The sequence below is a fragment of the Choristoneura fumiferana genome, chromosome 11 (assembly GCF_025370935.1).
Source record: "Choristoneura fumiferana chromosome 11, NRCan_CFum_1, whole genome shotgun sequence".
NCBI classification, from domain to species: Eukaryota; Metazoa; Arthropoda; class Insecta; order Lepidoptera; family Tortricidae; genus Choristoneura; species Choristoneura fumiferana.
Window position 1 is genome coordinate 4,777,692 of NC_133482.1, and position 16,845 is coordinate 4,794,536.

General features: G+C 34.1%; 1 protein-coding gene across 1 annotated transcript; it reads left to right on the top strand.

Annotated features, from left to right (window-relative positions):
- The first annotated feature begins 3,886 nt into the window (after positions 1–3,886).
- LOC141432969 (protein doublesex-like) lies at positions 3,887–13,522 on the top strand. Its single transcript, XM_074094807.1, has 4 exons — positions 3,887–4,049; positions 7,852–7,933; positions 12,463–12,522; positions 13,352–13,522. The coding sequence occupies exons 1-4, from the start codon at positions 3,887–3,889 to the stop codon at positions 13,419–13,421; spliced, it is 375 nt and encodes a 124-aa protein (XP_073950908.1). The 3' UTR covers positions 13,422–13,522.
- The last annotated feature ends 3,323 nt before the right edge of the window (positions 13,523–16,845 follow it).

A 16,845-nucleotide genomic window follows, 5' to 3' on the forward strand; every position in this document is an offset into this window, starting at 1 on the left:
AGTAGTTCCCACGCGATTCCATTACAGGTTGTGATCTTCACACACACCTTTGAAGATGTGCAAGCCCGGGCTCGCTTCCACGATTCCTTGCATATTCATATTCATACTCATTTATTGCATGACAGCCCTTGCTCCACCACTAGGCTACCACGAATTGTTACTTTTCCTACTTCTGATTTATAACGCAATTAGCGAAGAAGTTGAGAGAAAAAGACTTATCGTTTTATTATAAGGCTCGCCACGTATAAAACTGACACGAATGGAAATAAATTGTTGAAGTTTTTCGTTAAATTACGATTAACTATCTACCGAAACGGATTTCATTGGATAAATGTTGAATTGCGTTATTTATTGTTGAAAAACGGTTACGATAATTTTAACTACGATTATACCGTGCATAAAAATATATAATAAATAATAAGTGAAGTTGTTACACTAATTAACTACTGTTGTACTATTTCCGCAATATAATAACTTGTTTAATCATTCGCTACCTACTTACTATAGCTTATGCCGGCAAGTATAAGAAATTAATTTCATTTTTTTTTATGTCAGCTACGTTTTAATGCAAGGTGAAAGCCATTATTATTAGATACAAATTTTTGGCGTAAATATGTAAAAAGCATGCAAATTCTACCTAGTGCCATCCACGAAGACGCGTGATTTTGACTAAATTAGACATCAATGACATTGTAATAAGAACCACGGCACGCGTCATCGTGAATGACTACCTATACATACTTCACTTCCAAAGGGATGAAAATGTGCAGGTATGTTGTTAGAAAGTTACTTTTTGAATAAATACTTATTAAATTCGAGTGATCCGATTTCTAAAATCAGTAGGTGGGTTAGCTTATGACATTTTCCGAATCTTTCGTCAAGATTGGCTAACGTCCCTGTGTTCAACGTTCTAACGTTTGAAGCGTCCAGAAGTATCAACGCACTAAAACAAACATACGAAACATCTTAACGCAGGACGTCTACAATAATAAACCTGCAATTTTGTTTTGGCACAGGGGTTTTTCTGTCATCCCCATTACGGGGAAACTACGAGTTATAACGAATAGAATTATGTCATTGTATCATTGTGTTCTTTATATCATTGACGTGATCAGGTGCAATGCAGTGATGTATTTAAAGGTAATTTTGCATAAGTGGATAATTTGACCGTAATTGAGCGTTAGAAACAGCAAATACGTGTACTTAATGGATATATAATTCGATACTTTCGTGCGTATCGCAGAGGGAATAAAAGGGATAGAAATTATACACGAGCTAAAAACGCGAGGCGTCGGGTTTACTAAAGAGCCAGTATTTCTTCAATTTCGGTTCTAGAAACGCTGTTCGAGTATATTGCTTAAAAGTAGGCTACTGTAGGTAGATTGCACTTCATATTGATAACGTCTAATTTGGTAAAATCTAAATATGAAAAACCTGTGTGATTTAATTTAATAACAGGGATACGAATGTGGCGGTTATGAATTGAAGAGCAAACGATAACGTAATGTAACTTATTCCCATTAATATTAAGTACTTAGTTCTGCTATAGTTATTTTTAACGTATTTTTAGTTTTTTGATTACAGAGTAGCTCAGATTTAAACAAACAAATTATCATTATTTTTGAGTTTTAACGAACTGCAACCTTTAACTTTTACTTTCTTGTTTTCAAAGATATAATTTCAGACATTTACCTATTAAACGACATGAAATCTAAAAAGTTTTATGCTTGTCATTCTTCTAGTTAAACTTATTTAAGATGGCAGCACCAGAGCCTGTGAAACTTCACACGTATTTGGTCGACTAAACATTTTTAAAATTTCGTTTCAAATCGCGGTCGATGAAAATGTTTGCTTACGGACATCACTAAACAAATGCCATTTGAATACTTATTTATTATTTTACGAGTAGGAATAACTATTGTTTATTGATATGAAGTTAGTTATTGTCCTGTTACGGCTATTTACCGCTTCGAGCACAATGCACACTATTTATATAAAGTTAACACCAACTATGAGTTATAACTAGAAAACCCTTATTTCAAAACCATTACTAAACGGACAACCGTTACAACCAATGTAACAGTGGAAACATTTTAACGCATTTGACATACCTTGAGCACAGAGTAAATAATATAGAGATATGACCATTGAAATAACAGCCCTACAACATACCTACAATATTCTACCTAATACTCGTAGATGACAAAACAAATGAGGCCGATATCGTCATAGTAATTTAAACTATTTTGAGATTCATCATCATTATAATCAGCCCTAGGACGTCCACTGTTAGACATAGTCCTCCCCCACAGATCTCTGGTTGCTTTCGTTGGAAAGGCCAGCATTCACACTGAACCCGCGATTTTAGAGGCCTTCCTTGGAATCACAATCGTTTTCACCACTTCTTTCTGTCACACAGTATAGGACGATGATAGAAGCGTTAGACAATACGGCCGCAGGAATCCGTTTATCTCGTTCTATCGTCGTTTTTGAAATTAAGAGCTGGAATGTGGCAATATTTTAATAAACCTAATTTGTCCGTTTTCTTATATTTTGAATTGGCCATTATTGTGCGTGACAGCTTAACATCGTTTACTAGAGTGAAACCGGCAAAGTATGTTGATTGAGGCTGCTGTACCTAAAATGTGGCCAGTACCAAAGTAGAACCAGGACCAAAGGGTCTGTTTAGTAATCGTACTAAAGTCATATCTTTCGAACCGTACTAATATAAAGTAAATGTTAAATGCTGCAGAAGACTATCGGAGCGGATAGATGAATAAAAGAAACCGATGGCCGGTTTTGTAGTTGTATGAAGCTTTAAATTAATTCTTTCACATGTTAATCAGCTACTGCTGACTGCGTGCAGTAGACATCCTTGCTAGGCACCCCGGAAGAGGAGAAGCGTGAGTTTGGTATGTCTTCACATTATGCAAAATCTTGTAGTTAGAGTACACAAGCATGCTATACATACATGTCGGCACTGATGTCATTTAAAAAATTTAGGCAACCCTGTAGAAATCGAGTTCTTACGGCGCCTCGACACTGGTACTCACTCACCTTTACTGACGTTTACAACTGACATTATTGTCTAACGAAAATTCTACCTACTACTTTGATCGACAACACTAGTGACTACTGAAATAAAATAACCATTATAGGAGTATCTACCCCCGATCTTACTCCACATCGACGAAGGAAAGAAAGAAAGAAGAAAAAAAAAACAAGAAAAAAATACATCTTCCACAACTTCTGTCAGACCTTTGAGCTACGACGCATCTCCTCTAGCCCTTGCTATTTACTCTATGCCACGAGAGCGTGACCAAGTGTAACTTCTAACACTGGCAACACTGAATAGCTTTTTTACTGCCAACGGCACGGTTCGGACAAAGGGACGTCGTAAAAATAAGCCAAGTGTCTTGTGATGCGCGACCTTCTGACTTCTTTATGGCTAGTGTTGTGCCATCGATTATGTTTCTTAATCCTCGTTTACGGTTGTCGATTGCGATGGCTTTTTGTTTTTTTATTACGACATCCTTAATGGCTTGTTCGAACAAACTTTGGTTGACAACTGCGTTATAATAAAGTTTTATTTATCAACCGACTTAAAAAAAGGAGATTATCAATTCGTCTGTGTGTTGATTTTTACATTTTTTGAAAACTGTAGGTAGCTTAACTACTGACCCAGTAATAAAATCTTAGTCATATATTTAAAAAAAAATAGATTTTCAGACCTCTTATTGGTTTTACTATACTCGTAAGAGCTATCTTCGTATCAAATTTCAAGTTTGTAGGACCGCAGGAAGTAATTTCATAGCATTAACAGTTTCTAACGGTCTTTTAAGGAACGACGAAACCCTGTATATAAAAGTATAACATACATTTCAACATGATATCCTTTGTTCCAGCTGTGGCGCTAGATACCTTGGTGGAGAATTGCCACAAGCTGCTGGAGAAGTTCCACTACAGCTGGGAGATGATGCCACTCATCTTCGTTATACTTAACTATGCCGGCAGCGACCTGGACGAGGCGTCCCGGAAGATTGATGAAGGTATGTGACCCAGAATATCACACTCCCGTGTATAGTTTTACGTGACGTGATATTTTGGAGCATTATGTTTAATCTTTTGCGAGTTTCATTCATAATTAATACCACACGCGGGACTTGTCATTTTTCCAACGAGTAAACTGTAGCAGCAATGTTGAAGCATCGGTGGTATTAATTTTGGAGCGTTATTTGCTTGCGAATTTTTGTAAAAAATTGAGTTAAAACCTTTTGTATTTCTGTTAATTTTGATTGCAGCAAAAATCATGTCTACATAAGTCAACCGAACTTAGATTATGACTTTAGTCTGACTTAGTGGGGTGGATTATTCATAAAGATTCCCTCAAGATAGGATTCATTTGTTTACACTATGAAAGCATTTGTCTAAATAAATCATGGTTAAAATTTTTGTGGAGTCTATTGGATACTAAACGAAGAGGTATATACTTACTCAATTTTATCAGCCTAACATTCGGGTCGTGTATTAAAACTACGATGAGAATACAATCTTGGGTTCTAAAAGGATATAGTGAATAGGCTGTTACTGAACCAGTGATATACACCTTTGGCCTCATCTGCACTTAACATCAGCAGGGTTACTACGAAACTCGATGTTCGTGTCGTGCGATCCCTCTGACACTTATACTATTTAATACGAGAGCGAGACGGACCGCACGACACGAACTTCGAGTTTCGTAGTAGCCCTGCAGGTGAGATAGGGGTCAATCACGGACAGTTTCAAGTAAAAAAAAAAGACACAGACATAACTATTAAAATCGGTAAAGAGCCACTCACGTATTCATGACGGCGAACCGGGAACAACCGGACCGGGGAACCGGGGGCTAGCAACCTGTCACTATTGTACCGTTTTTGTAAAACTGAAAACCTAAAATTGCTAAAAGTGGCTCCGAAGCGGGGTAACGTTTCGTGTGCTCTGCCTACCCCATTTGGGAATACATGATGTTTGTGTGTGTGTGTGTGTGTTTGCGAACCGGGAGCTTACGATTGGCTTTCCGTTGAAGCTCACCTTACTTGATAATGAACCACTGGTAATGTATGTGATTAAGCTCCTGAAGTAGAAGTAGCGATGTGCTCATATTATGGCATATTTCCTTTTAATTTGGCAAATTTTGAGCTGTCCACTTTTCTTTGGAGCATTTGTAAAACATAATTTAATATCCGAAGTAATCCAAAGACTAGGTATGCTTCTGAAGAGACACTTCAGTCTTAGGCTATAAAAACACCTGAAATTATAATTTATGTAAAACTGACACGAAACTATAAAACAACGGAAAACGAGCAATTTATTTAAGTCACGAAGTTGTTTCCTCAGTTTTTTTCCATTACCTTTTCAGTCATAAAATCAATAAGGCCAGGGTCTTTCTTCGATAACATCCCAAAATTTTTGGTGCAAGATACAAAATGACCGCAAATAATTCAATGAATATTTTTATGACTAGTTAATTCTTGGTAGCAGAGATTTTAACGGAAAAATATTAGGTAGGTAGTATAATCTTTGTAAAAAAATCATTAAATTGATATCCACAAGTCAATTTTACTTGCTTTAATAGCAATGGAATTTAAAATGAAATCAGAACTTGTAAATTTTAATGAATCAAGACTAAGGATACCTACAGATATTAAGAAAAAATAGCTATGAACTTAAATTGGAATGTAAAATATAAAACAAACAAGATTTTTGCTGACTTTTGTTTTTAATTTAAAATGAACTTTCGAGCCATAATTATTGTAAACCTGGTTAAACAAAGAAGTTAGCGATACATAAACTTCGTATTTTTTAAAATTTCTTACCTTTTACTCGTAGGTGTGCCAACTTGTCAATTTCTTTTTTAATTATAATCAACTAGCCGTTACCCGCGATAAAAACTATCCTATGTCCTTCTCCGGAACCTAAAATATCTGTATACCGAATTTTATCTGAATCGGTCCAGTGGTTTGGTTTGGACGTAACAAACAAATAAACAAACGAACAGACTTACAAACTTTCGCATTTATAATATTAGTGTGATTAAATAATTACTACAAAACACGCTTAGATAACTTTTGTTTCTTTAAAGTATTTAGTTTATGGTAAGAAAAGTGGTTGCTCAACAATAAATGTAAATTTATCTTATTTATAAATAATGAATGGGAAAATATAAGAAACTTAACCAGGGAAACGTTTTCTATAAAACATAAATGGCGTTAATCCTTTTGCATAATCATAATAATCATTAAATTCATGGTATTGGTCTTAATGATTATAAAAATGCAGTAAAATATTCACACAATTGAATAACAACTTGTTATAATAAATAACAATTCTGACACTGTTTTTTGTTTAGAAAATTACAATAAAATGAGAATAAATATAGCGTTCGCAGACTTGTCCCTGATGGTTCTCATTAAAAAAATATATAATATAAATAATTTACTCGCTCCTGTTGCTACGACACAGTAGCAGAAATATTCCGTGTGAATTTCATGAAATGGTTAGGTACAATATATTTATAATACAAATATTTAAATATTCTTCGAAACATTCCAATGTGCGACAGACAATTTAACCATGTAGAGGTAATTTTTTTGCCACGACGAATTTTTTTTCCAGACAGTATTTTTAACTACAGGCTACGTGTCAACATAATCTTTCATTGGTCCATGGTCATGGTCGCATGGATCCCTATTCTTTGTCTAACGTTTTAAAGGTAACCATTAGGAAATAAATGAATTTATTATTATTATTAGGGCAAACCCTTGGGTCTAGAAGGAATTTTCCGGCTGACGCATTTTAGTTTCGTTTTTATCACGTCATAGATATTCGTCAGTCAGTATTTGATCCAAATACCTATATGTATTGGTGTCAATCGACTTTTTAGTGTAGTTGGTTGCCATGGTAACGTCTCCCGTTTTTAAAGTATGATTTTTATAGGGTACAAGCAAACCCACTAAAAGTTAGGATTTGTGACAGTTTGAAAGCAATTTCTTCATGGCTCATCTCCTGAGCATACTTTTAGTATATATTGCAAACATTTTTCTAAGCAAGTGTACCTAACACTGATGTCTCCCTGAGTTACGGGACAGAATAACACCACTAAAAATTTATTAACCTTATTTGTATACACATAGTTTTCTTAAACATATTTGCATTGCTTTTCACCATTGTTATTTCCCCACGTATTTAATTAATTATGCAGTTTTTTCTTAATAAGTTTTTTTACGTAGCCTACATCTGTGTCGTACTGCTGGACAACCCATCTTGATATCTACAACTCCCTATCGAATCCAGAGTTGTATTTGGCCACTCTCTCAGTTCCGCGTCCAGGTCAGATGACCTGGTGAGATCACCATCTCCGCTTCAGCCTGCCTTTCCGTCGGTACCCACTATAAGGCTGAAATACAGAAATATAAAAAAAAAATAACCGACTTCAAATATGAATGAAATTATAATAGGTAGTAATTTTTGATAAAGCTCACATAATATCACTTTTAACATTTAACATTTGCTTTTATTCTAAAAAAAATGAAGCATCGAAATGAACTCTGATTTATGAAAAACCTATTAACGTGTTTTTCCGAATTCTATGTCTTCTCTGTCTCCACCTAAGTCAATCTCCATTAGTTACGTTTTAAGTACTAACAAAGGGTTCTAACTCTATTTTTTAAGCGAATTTATAAACGACTTAAAGGCTGCGCTTTGCGACTGTTATATTTAAACATATCTTTATGTACTTTTTTTTAATGTCCAAAACGCAGTCTTGCTGCCGCCATGCGATTGTCCCAATTGTGCTGTTTTCATTGTCCACAGGCAAAGTGTTCATCAACGAATACGCGAGGAAGCATAATCTGAACATCTTCGACGGTCTAGAGCTAAGGAATTCAACACGCCAGTACGGACTTTAATACAGTAATATTAGTTGTTTCAAAAGCATACGAGAAATATTAAATAATTAGTTGAAACAGTAGCGTTTACACTCAACACACACACGTATGTACAAAGAAATGTTATCTAGATTTTTTTCAGACCTTTTTAATTTTTAAAAACACTTCCCAATTAGCTTGAGACTAATTCAGTAAAACACTCACTAAGTAAAACTGAACCAAAATAAAAGCAAAATTAAAACACGAAAGAATAACTAAAAGCAATGGTAAATTTTTATCTAGTTTTTAAAATATTTTTTATCTCAAATATTCCACCTAAACAAAAAAAAAATGTAACATCAAAATTATTCTAACTAAAAATACAAACAACGACTACCTTGTGGGTTGTGGACTTGAAATTAAATAAAAAAAATGCTCCGGTTTAACCGATAATGATAGTATATTAACCAAAGGCCGTATAATCAATTAACCAATATCTTAAAATCATTATACATATAAACATACATACATTAAAAATAATTTCAAAAGAGAGGTATTTGTTTATGTAGATAGTTATGTTATTTTTTCCTGAAAATTACTTTTAAAATGTTCGTAAATTATTTTAGATATTAAATCGTCAATTTCCTGCGAAGTATTAGATAAAATATCATCTCAATCAATTTCATTAATTAATTATTTGATAATAAATACCAACCGTACAAAAAAAAATGTTCTGAATTAGTTTTACCTGTGATTATACCCGAGTATTGAAGTTACTAGTCTAAGACAACTAATTTCAACAGCCAATGAGGAAGCAGCCGAAACTTATGACACGTTGTAGGTATTTGACAAATTCAGTGAAGAACGAGTCTAAATAACGACGTTCTTTTTTTGAAACTCTTCCGGTATAGCCAGTACCATAGACGCAATAGAGTACCAACTGTCATTTTGTGATATAATGCTAGTTACCACATTTAATCAATTGACGTAAAGAATGATTTGGCCAAAGAATGAACGAAATATGAATAATTCACTCTCAGCAAAGTATATTCTAGGGAAATAGATCTAAGGGCGCCGAAATATTTTTCAGCTCTTATTGGCCGTTACTGAATTTCTGGAAATGTTGAAAATTTACTATTACTTGCAACATAAATTACATAACGACTTCATTACGTTTTTCATTCCTTCATTCATTCAAATGTTACATCATATTATTCACCAAAACTATCGTTTTACTGTAGTGACTTAATTGTTACCAGGGGTATTTCAGATGCGTTGCCGACCTAGAGGCCTAAGATGGGATACCTCAAGTGCCAGTTATTTCAATGTATATTTTAAAAACGTGCCAAAATCTATTCGGATATACTAGCGTCTACCGCTTTTAGCTCTTGTTACTATTGCGTTCTACACATTTGTGATCATTCCTGTCTAATTCTATACTGTTAATGACGATTTTAAATTAGTCATAACTCCTTTGTTAATTCATAATAGAATAGTTGATTATTTATGCATTTCTATGTCTACGTTATAGTGGGAGCCCAGATGCTAAATGAGCATTTACTCGAGCGTCGTGGAACCTTTTAGATTTTGGAGAATAGTTGATAAGAGGAAAAAATTATATGTTTTTCATATATGAAGCAGTCATAAATGCAACTGAGAAATAAAATAACTAAATAGCATTCACTTGTACGTATAATATGAATAGATAAAATAGAAACCGGAAATTTGTTTATACTCCGATGATTAATTCACAGCAGTTAGAATGACAGCACCAACTGTCATTTTGTGATATAATGATACTTACCACATTTATTCAGTTCACGTAAAGAATGATTTGGCCAAAGAATGAACGAATATGAATTATTCGCTCTCAGCAAAGTATATTCTAGGTAAATAGATCTAAGGGCGCCGAAATATTTTTCCGCTCTTATTGGCGGTTGCTGAATTTATGGAAATGTTGAACATTTTTATTACTTATTATAATATTACACGCGTTCATTTTCAAATGTTACATATATTATTCGAAAAACTATCGTTACTTATGACGTTTTTCTTCAATAGTCTATCGCGTTCATCTCATTCACCAATGTTTATTCGTTATCCATTCAGATTAGGTTGCAAATCGTGAACGTATGACTTACACTAATAGGTATTGCAGATGCGTTGCCAACCTAGAGGCCTAAGATGGGATACCTCAAGTGCCAGTTATTTCAATGTATATTTTAAAAACGTGCCAAAATTTATTCGGATATTAGCGTCTACCGCTTTTGGCTCTTGTTACTATTGCGTTTTACATATTTGTGATCATTCCTGTTTAATTCTACACTGTTTAATGACGATTTTAAATTACCTTCCCGACTGTCATAACTCCTTTGTTAAACGTTCATGATAGAATGTTGATTATATATCACTTATATGTCTACGTTATAGTAGGGGAGCCCATGATGCTAAATGAGCATTTACTCGAGCGTCGTGGAACCTTTTAGATTTTGGAGAATAGTTGATAAGAGGAAAAAAAGTTATATGATGTTTCCTCTTTTAGTGGTGGGGGAAGCGTCTACAGATTTGCAACAAAGTATAGAAAATACTTGAAAATAATAATAAAAAAAGCTTGTCAGATATTGTAGTTTAGATACCCCAGCGTGTCTCTGATACCTACCGAAAGTATTTACCTGCCGATTTACGTGGTGGGGGTGGGCATCCGGAAGGGTAGAAAATAAAAAGAATAAAAATTTATTATAGGGCGTCAGATATTCAAAGGGAATGTTATCTGAATCATAAAATTGCTCCCATTTAAAAGACTGACGTTTTGGAAGTGACGCAAGCTTGTAGTAAATTTATGAAAATCTAAAATCGCCGAAACCGAAAAAAAAATCGCCGCGTTATATAATCATATAATACGGACTTATATAGGTACTCAGCAGGATTTCAGTATCCTTCCTTATGTTAATCTGATACGCTCGAGTAAATCCCAAAATCTCATCTTCGGCTCCTCTACTATTAGATACTTACTCATACAAAATGTCACGAATAATTTTATTATCTGTTATTATTAATATCTACACGCGTTGTCTATTGGCCCAATGCCAATCTATTTGGCACAGTTAAATAAAGTAACAAGCCTGTAATAGTAAATAGTTCAACACCCGATCGGAATGTTTCGAGTGCAGGTGTAGGGTATGACAAATAAATAGTAGATTATGTTTAGGTTGTGCGTTTGAAAACTCAATTTGATCTACAGTATGTTCTGGCGCAATTTAGGTACAATATCGGGGGATTGACGCATTTTTCGGACTTAAAGAATATCTGGTGATTTTCGATACGTTTAGAACGTGATATAATTTACGATTGTAAAATAAACACTTGAAAAAAAAAAATTTGATTACTAAGCTTAAATTGTATTTAATAAATCACGCCAAATTAAGTCTATGTTTGGAACTTCCGGCTAATACAAAAGTATAAAACAAACAAATAAGCCTAGGTATGCGTTAAAACAATATTCTACTAAAAGAGTAGTACAAGTAAAAAACACTTAAATATTAATCGTACGTTATACAAAATGATTCGCACGGTAACATCTATCGCTGGGACCGCCGATTAAAAAAAAACACAAGTTTGTTTTAAAATGAATCGGAATGTTTCAGATGATTTATCTAAACATCCCGGCAAATGTTATGCGGATTTTTTAATAGTGTCAAATGTTTCCATAAATTAATCGATATTCAAAATGTATGACGTCAAGACGTGATCACATTTTGGAACACAAAATCCGACTAAAACCATCCAAGGTTGACAAAGTAACAAAATCATCAACTGAAATATTGCTGTTTGATTTTAAGAAAACTTCTAAAAAACGAAAAAAAAACACTAAAATACTATTACTATTTATTATTTGTTACCATAGTGATACACACAAGTTTAGTAACATGCACATTCAAATTCTATTCATCACATTGTTTTATTTGTTACTTATGTTTTATGTGAACTGTATTTTGTTTTTTGTTATTACATGTAGCAAAATTTGTATCGAACGATAATTTATTGTAATAAACCCCTTACCCCCCGCTGTAACCTATTGATATTATTAGTCATACGTAGACATGTACAGACCCACTGAAATAGACTTAAAGTTTATGACCTCTCTTTCACACAAAAATGTCTCACAAGCGGTCTTATTATTAACATTTCAAATATGTACCATCGGCATTTTACCGTGACGATTTAGTCTGGTAACATGTTGTGACACAATCGCGATAAAGAATAAAAATCTTACAGGCTATGATTGAAATTGTTAAATAAGTACCTACATTTTTATGATTCAAACTTTGTTTGATTAACCATCCCAAATAAAATGCTACTTCATCCATACTATTTTTAAATTCTAAAAAAAAAGTTGACTTTGAATCTGACTTGTTATATATATTTTTTTTTTCAAAACACGTTACTGTTTTCAAACTTTTTTTTAATAACTTTTATGTTCATTGTTTTCAACATTTTTCACAAACACATTTAGTTTTATTTAGTCTTCGCGAATGAAATAAAATGTTTTATATTTCAGCTCGATAGCGGATCCGGATGAAAAGAGACCACCTGAGATTCCTACTAAGCAAGTTCCAAAGTAAGCACTGGCATATACTGAAACTCCCAAAACGCCAAAAAATCTCCAAAACATGTCAACTATTCAGTTTTTTTGCTCTCAAAACATGAACACCCTTTGACTGAACTTGCAACGACGTTAGTTTGTTTTGATTTTATAGGTAGTGATGTGCAAATTGTCTGTTGAAAGAGGTCATATTAGAGTTCTATCGCGGCTTTTATTAGTGTAACGTATTTGAAAAATGTAAGTGGATTTAAATGAAAATGCTTTACAGTTTTTTTTCTCTTTTTTGTGTAGAAAATAAATGATGAGCTCACAAGATTAAAATCTGATTATGATATAATTATTATCTATTAACCTTAACCGTATACATTTCCATTAACAATGAAACCGCATTTATACCTTCAAAATACGAGTTTAGATTGAATTCATTGATAAAATCGTAATGAGCGTCAAATATTATATTATGGTGACTTAATGAACCGCTAAATAGCTCTACACATCGTTTACTGCGAACCTCGAACCGTGACCAGAATCTGTTTATAAATAACTTTGTAACCATGACAACATCGTTGCAACTTCAGCGTTCTCAACACAACACAATGTGTCATAACACATTAACAACAATGTAGGACACACACACAAACAAAATAGTTGCAAAGTCGATAAAAAAGTGGTTGTCAGCGAATGTGCAAATCAAAGCGTCACTTCACTAACCAGTCGTGATTTCCACTTTACAGTGACCGGACGAAGGTGGAGAAAATCGAAATTTAAAAGTAAAAAAAAAGTGACTTCCAATTTCGAACGTGTCCATAGTGCCAGTGTTTTTATTTTGATTTTTCTTTTGTAGGAAAATGCAGAGCGAAATTAATAATATAAGTGGTGTACTATCGTCGTCAATGAAGTTGTTTTGCGAATGATACTTTATTTTACAAGTGATGTGTTGTGCGGACGGTGCGCTGCTGTGTCTACCTGTTTATTGTATTCGACGTTGGACAATATTTAGCACAATGTTTCGGATCTCATGGTAAGTGGTAGCTTTAAGTATTATGATCATCACTAACGCCGCAGCTTTAACCAGTGACGCATTTTCCTCTTTGACGGTTATTCAAAGAGAAATTTGGTGATTTCAAAGCGTCGTCAGTGATGATTTTTAAAAGTAATCAATTTATCAAAAGGTATAGATTAGATAAATAATAAATTTAAATAGAGAATTTATACAAGACATTAGCATCTGTCTATCTTACCTTTTGACAAATAGGGCTCTGTTAAAGTTTCAGTGTTAAACTTAATGTAAAGAAGAGCGTGGTATGTTGATGATATACTTCTGACAACGGAGTCCACGAAAAATATACTTCGCCGACATTGATATCGATAAATAAGTACATGTTCTTTTGATGCTCGTAACTCAGCCTAGATTTTTGGGTGATATTTTAAAGTAAGTAATAAAAACATATAGACTTGTCTATTTTGCTTTTAGAACCATTTAATGTGAGTCTTAACTTGTACTTTCGTAATAAACTCGGTGACACTTAAGAAAGAGTTAAGTGTTAGTTTAAATGTTTGTGCAAAGGTTTTGAATGCTTACGGTGTTGCTATAAAACTTAGACAACCGTTGAACACGTGTTTAACACATGCCGGTTTATAGACCTCGTCGTCATTTGTATACCAATTTTACTAAACAGTGCGAAGTACATAAGTTCTGTGCTTAAAATCAAAAACAAAAACAACGTAAAACTTAAAGCCAAGACGCAGTTTGTTGTGCGTAATGCAGGTCAATCGAGCGCCGCAATGTAATGCAACTTGCACGATTTTCCTTGCAAGTCTAAACTCGGCTTTACATGTAGAGATGGTTAAGAAAGAAAGGTCATGCATAAGAATGATCATAAGCGTCATTAGTAAATGCCCCACCTTTTTTGATTTAATTAAAAATGACTAGCTTTTGACCTTTGTAACACCGTTAATATATAGTTACTCATATTTCTTCGTCTAGGTCGCTACCATCTTGACAGAACGATCGTTCTCTTGACGTCATGACCGTGAACCTCTTTGATGACTTTATTAAAAAAAAAATGTGTTTGTTGCCTCTTACCTTCCACAAAGCAGTGCTGGACTTCGTAGTTGTCAAAGGAGAGCCCTACTACCCGCTCTCACATCAAGTCATTAAGTCCAAGAATACACTATGCCGCGCCGTCCCTCTTCAGACTATCGCTTGAGAAAGAGACGGTGCGCTACGGAGGTTTCCGACTAGCGTTTTACGCGTATAAGCTCGTTTTCGGAAGCCCGTGTACTCGCGTTTATGTTCGGTTTTTTTTTCTTTGAGCATTGAACACGCAGGAATAAGCGCGTACATGCGAATCGGTTTTATCACGTGTAAGCGCGTAGGTATGCCAAAAACGACCGCATACGCGCAGAGCAGTTAAAACGCTCGTCTAAAACCGGTAACTGCATAGTGCGTACATTTCGCGGCGAAATTTTCGCCTTAGACGCCTTAAAGTTAGTCTTAGTCTAAAATAGGACACGGCACGGCAGTCTCACATGAATAAGTAGTTATTGTTTAAAAGTAGCTTTACGACATCATACAATATACGCGACGGTGCTGTAATGAAGCCTCACGAGACGCATTTTTACATAAAAAACAACAATTAATGTAAATTAGAACATTGTGACTAGGTATACTGTGTTCTACTATTCTAATTATGCGTACAGCCGGTACCCTAACGTATAAGAATCTAGTTTTCTATGCAATTAATATGAAAATGCCATAGAGCAAGCAACTGATAGAGTGAAAACTGTGACGATTACTGCTCTTTGTTTGGCTGGTCCAGGTCAAGGTCACTAGTTGGGCAAGTTCATACTTGATCGATATTGATGTTTAGTTATTGCGTGGCATAGTGTTTTTTATTAAAGAAAAAGGAGATATTTATTTATTTATCAGTGAAAAATAAGTACATTACAGACGATACCTAAACGCTGTCAAAATAATTAATCATACCTAATATGGAGTAACAAGATCAAACAATTAGAATTATAATAGTAGCACATGTTATTTAGGTAAGGATTTTCATATTAAATGATATTGTACCGGATAAATCACGCCTTAAATCGAGTTTACATACAATACAATACACAATAACACTACACTACATAAAAAATATATCATTTAATGTGAGTGAGTCTCACGGTAGTTTCATGTTCAAAATATTATATATATGGATATTTTCGTCTTTATTTCCCAAAAGCGACGGAACACCCTCTGGCTAGAAGAGAAAATTAAATACGTGTTTGGAAAAATAAATGGCCCGTGTTTACTCTATTGGTATGAAAAAGTTATACTCATGCCAGAGAGCCCATTGTACATACATTGACGTGTGACATGAACAATGTTCATATAATTGCAAAAGTTTTACAGTTAATCCTCAGTTTTTTTCAACGAGAAATATTTTTTTATAGCTGTTTATACAATGTCGGGAGACATTGTGATGACGTTTATGAATCTAACTGTGGAACTTCACACGTATTTCTTGAAATGACGTGTGTTTTTGTTTGAATAGTTCAGGTTTAATTGTATACATACGGTTAAAGCTATAAAATGGCAGGGTCTGTTTTGATGTTATTATTTTTTTATACGCGTATGTTTCGATGATGTATACTCTCGATACTATTAACAAGTTTCTGTTTACGACCCGGAGTCGTCTTCTAGTCGTATAAGCACCGGTGGCAACGTTTATATGACCAATTAGCGACATGCTGCGTCGGCTAACGGTATAATTGTTGCTTTACAACTGGTACAAAATTTATACATACTATTTAATTGCGCTTTGTCATATAAAGTGAATAATTACATGTTGATATTTTGCGAAAACATATTTTGATTCAGATATTCTGTCAAAAACCTTTACAGGGGTGTTCAGTCAAAGTAACTTAACCATCTGCTGACATATTTCGTGTCAAAATATCGAAATACCTTTTATAAACTTGAATACAGCCGGGTTCTGATTTTAAAATAACACAAAATTATGTTATAAAAATTTGAGGTTTTTATTTTTAACATGTGCAAATATCGAGCACAATATTTATGGCTTTTTGTAAAATTATAGTCACATCTACTCATATTTCTATAGTTATTTCTACTTAATGCGAGCACGAAGAGCGCTACTTAAGAGTTACACTTAAATCTCTCTTATTTTGTACGTATTACAATAAAAACGGGATTTTATAACATTTGATACTTTGTTCTGTAGCCTTAATAACAGTTGTTTAGGAAACTCTTGAGCATTCAAGTTTTACGTAACGCAATTTTGGGGGGAGGGTGGTCTTGAAAAAAGTTACGATGCGTTATAG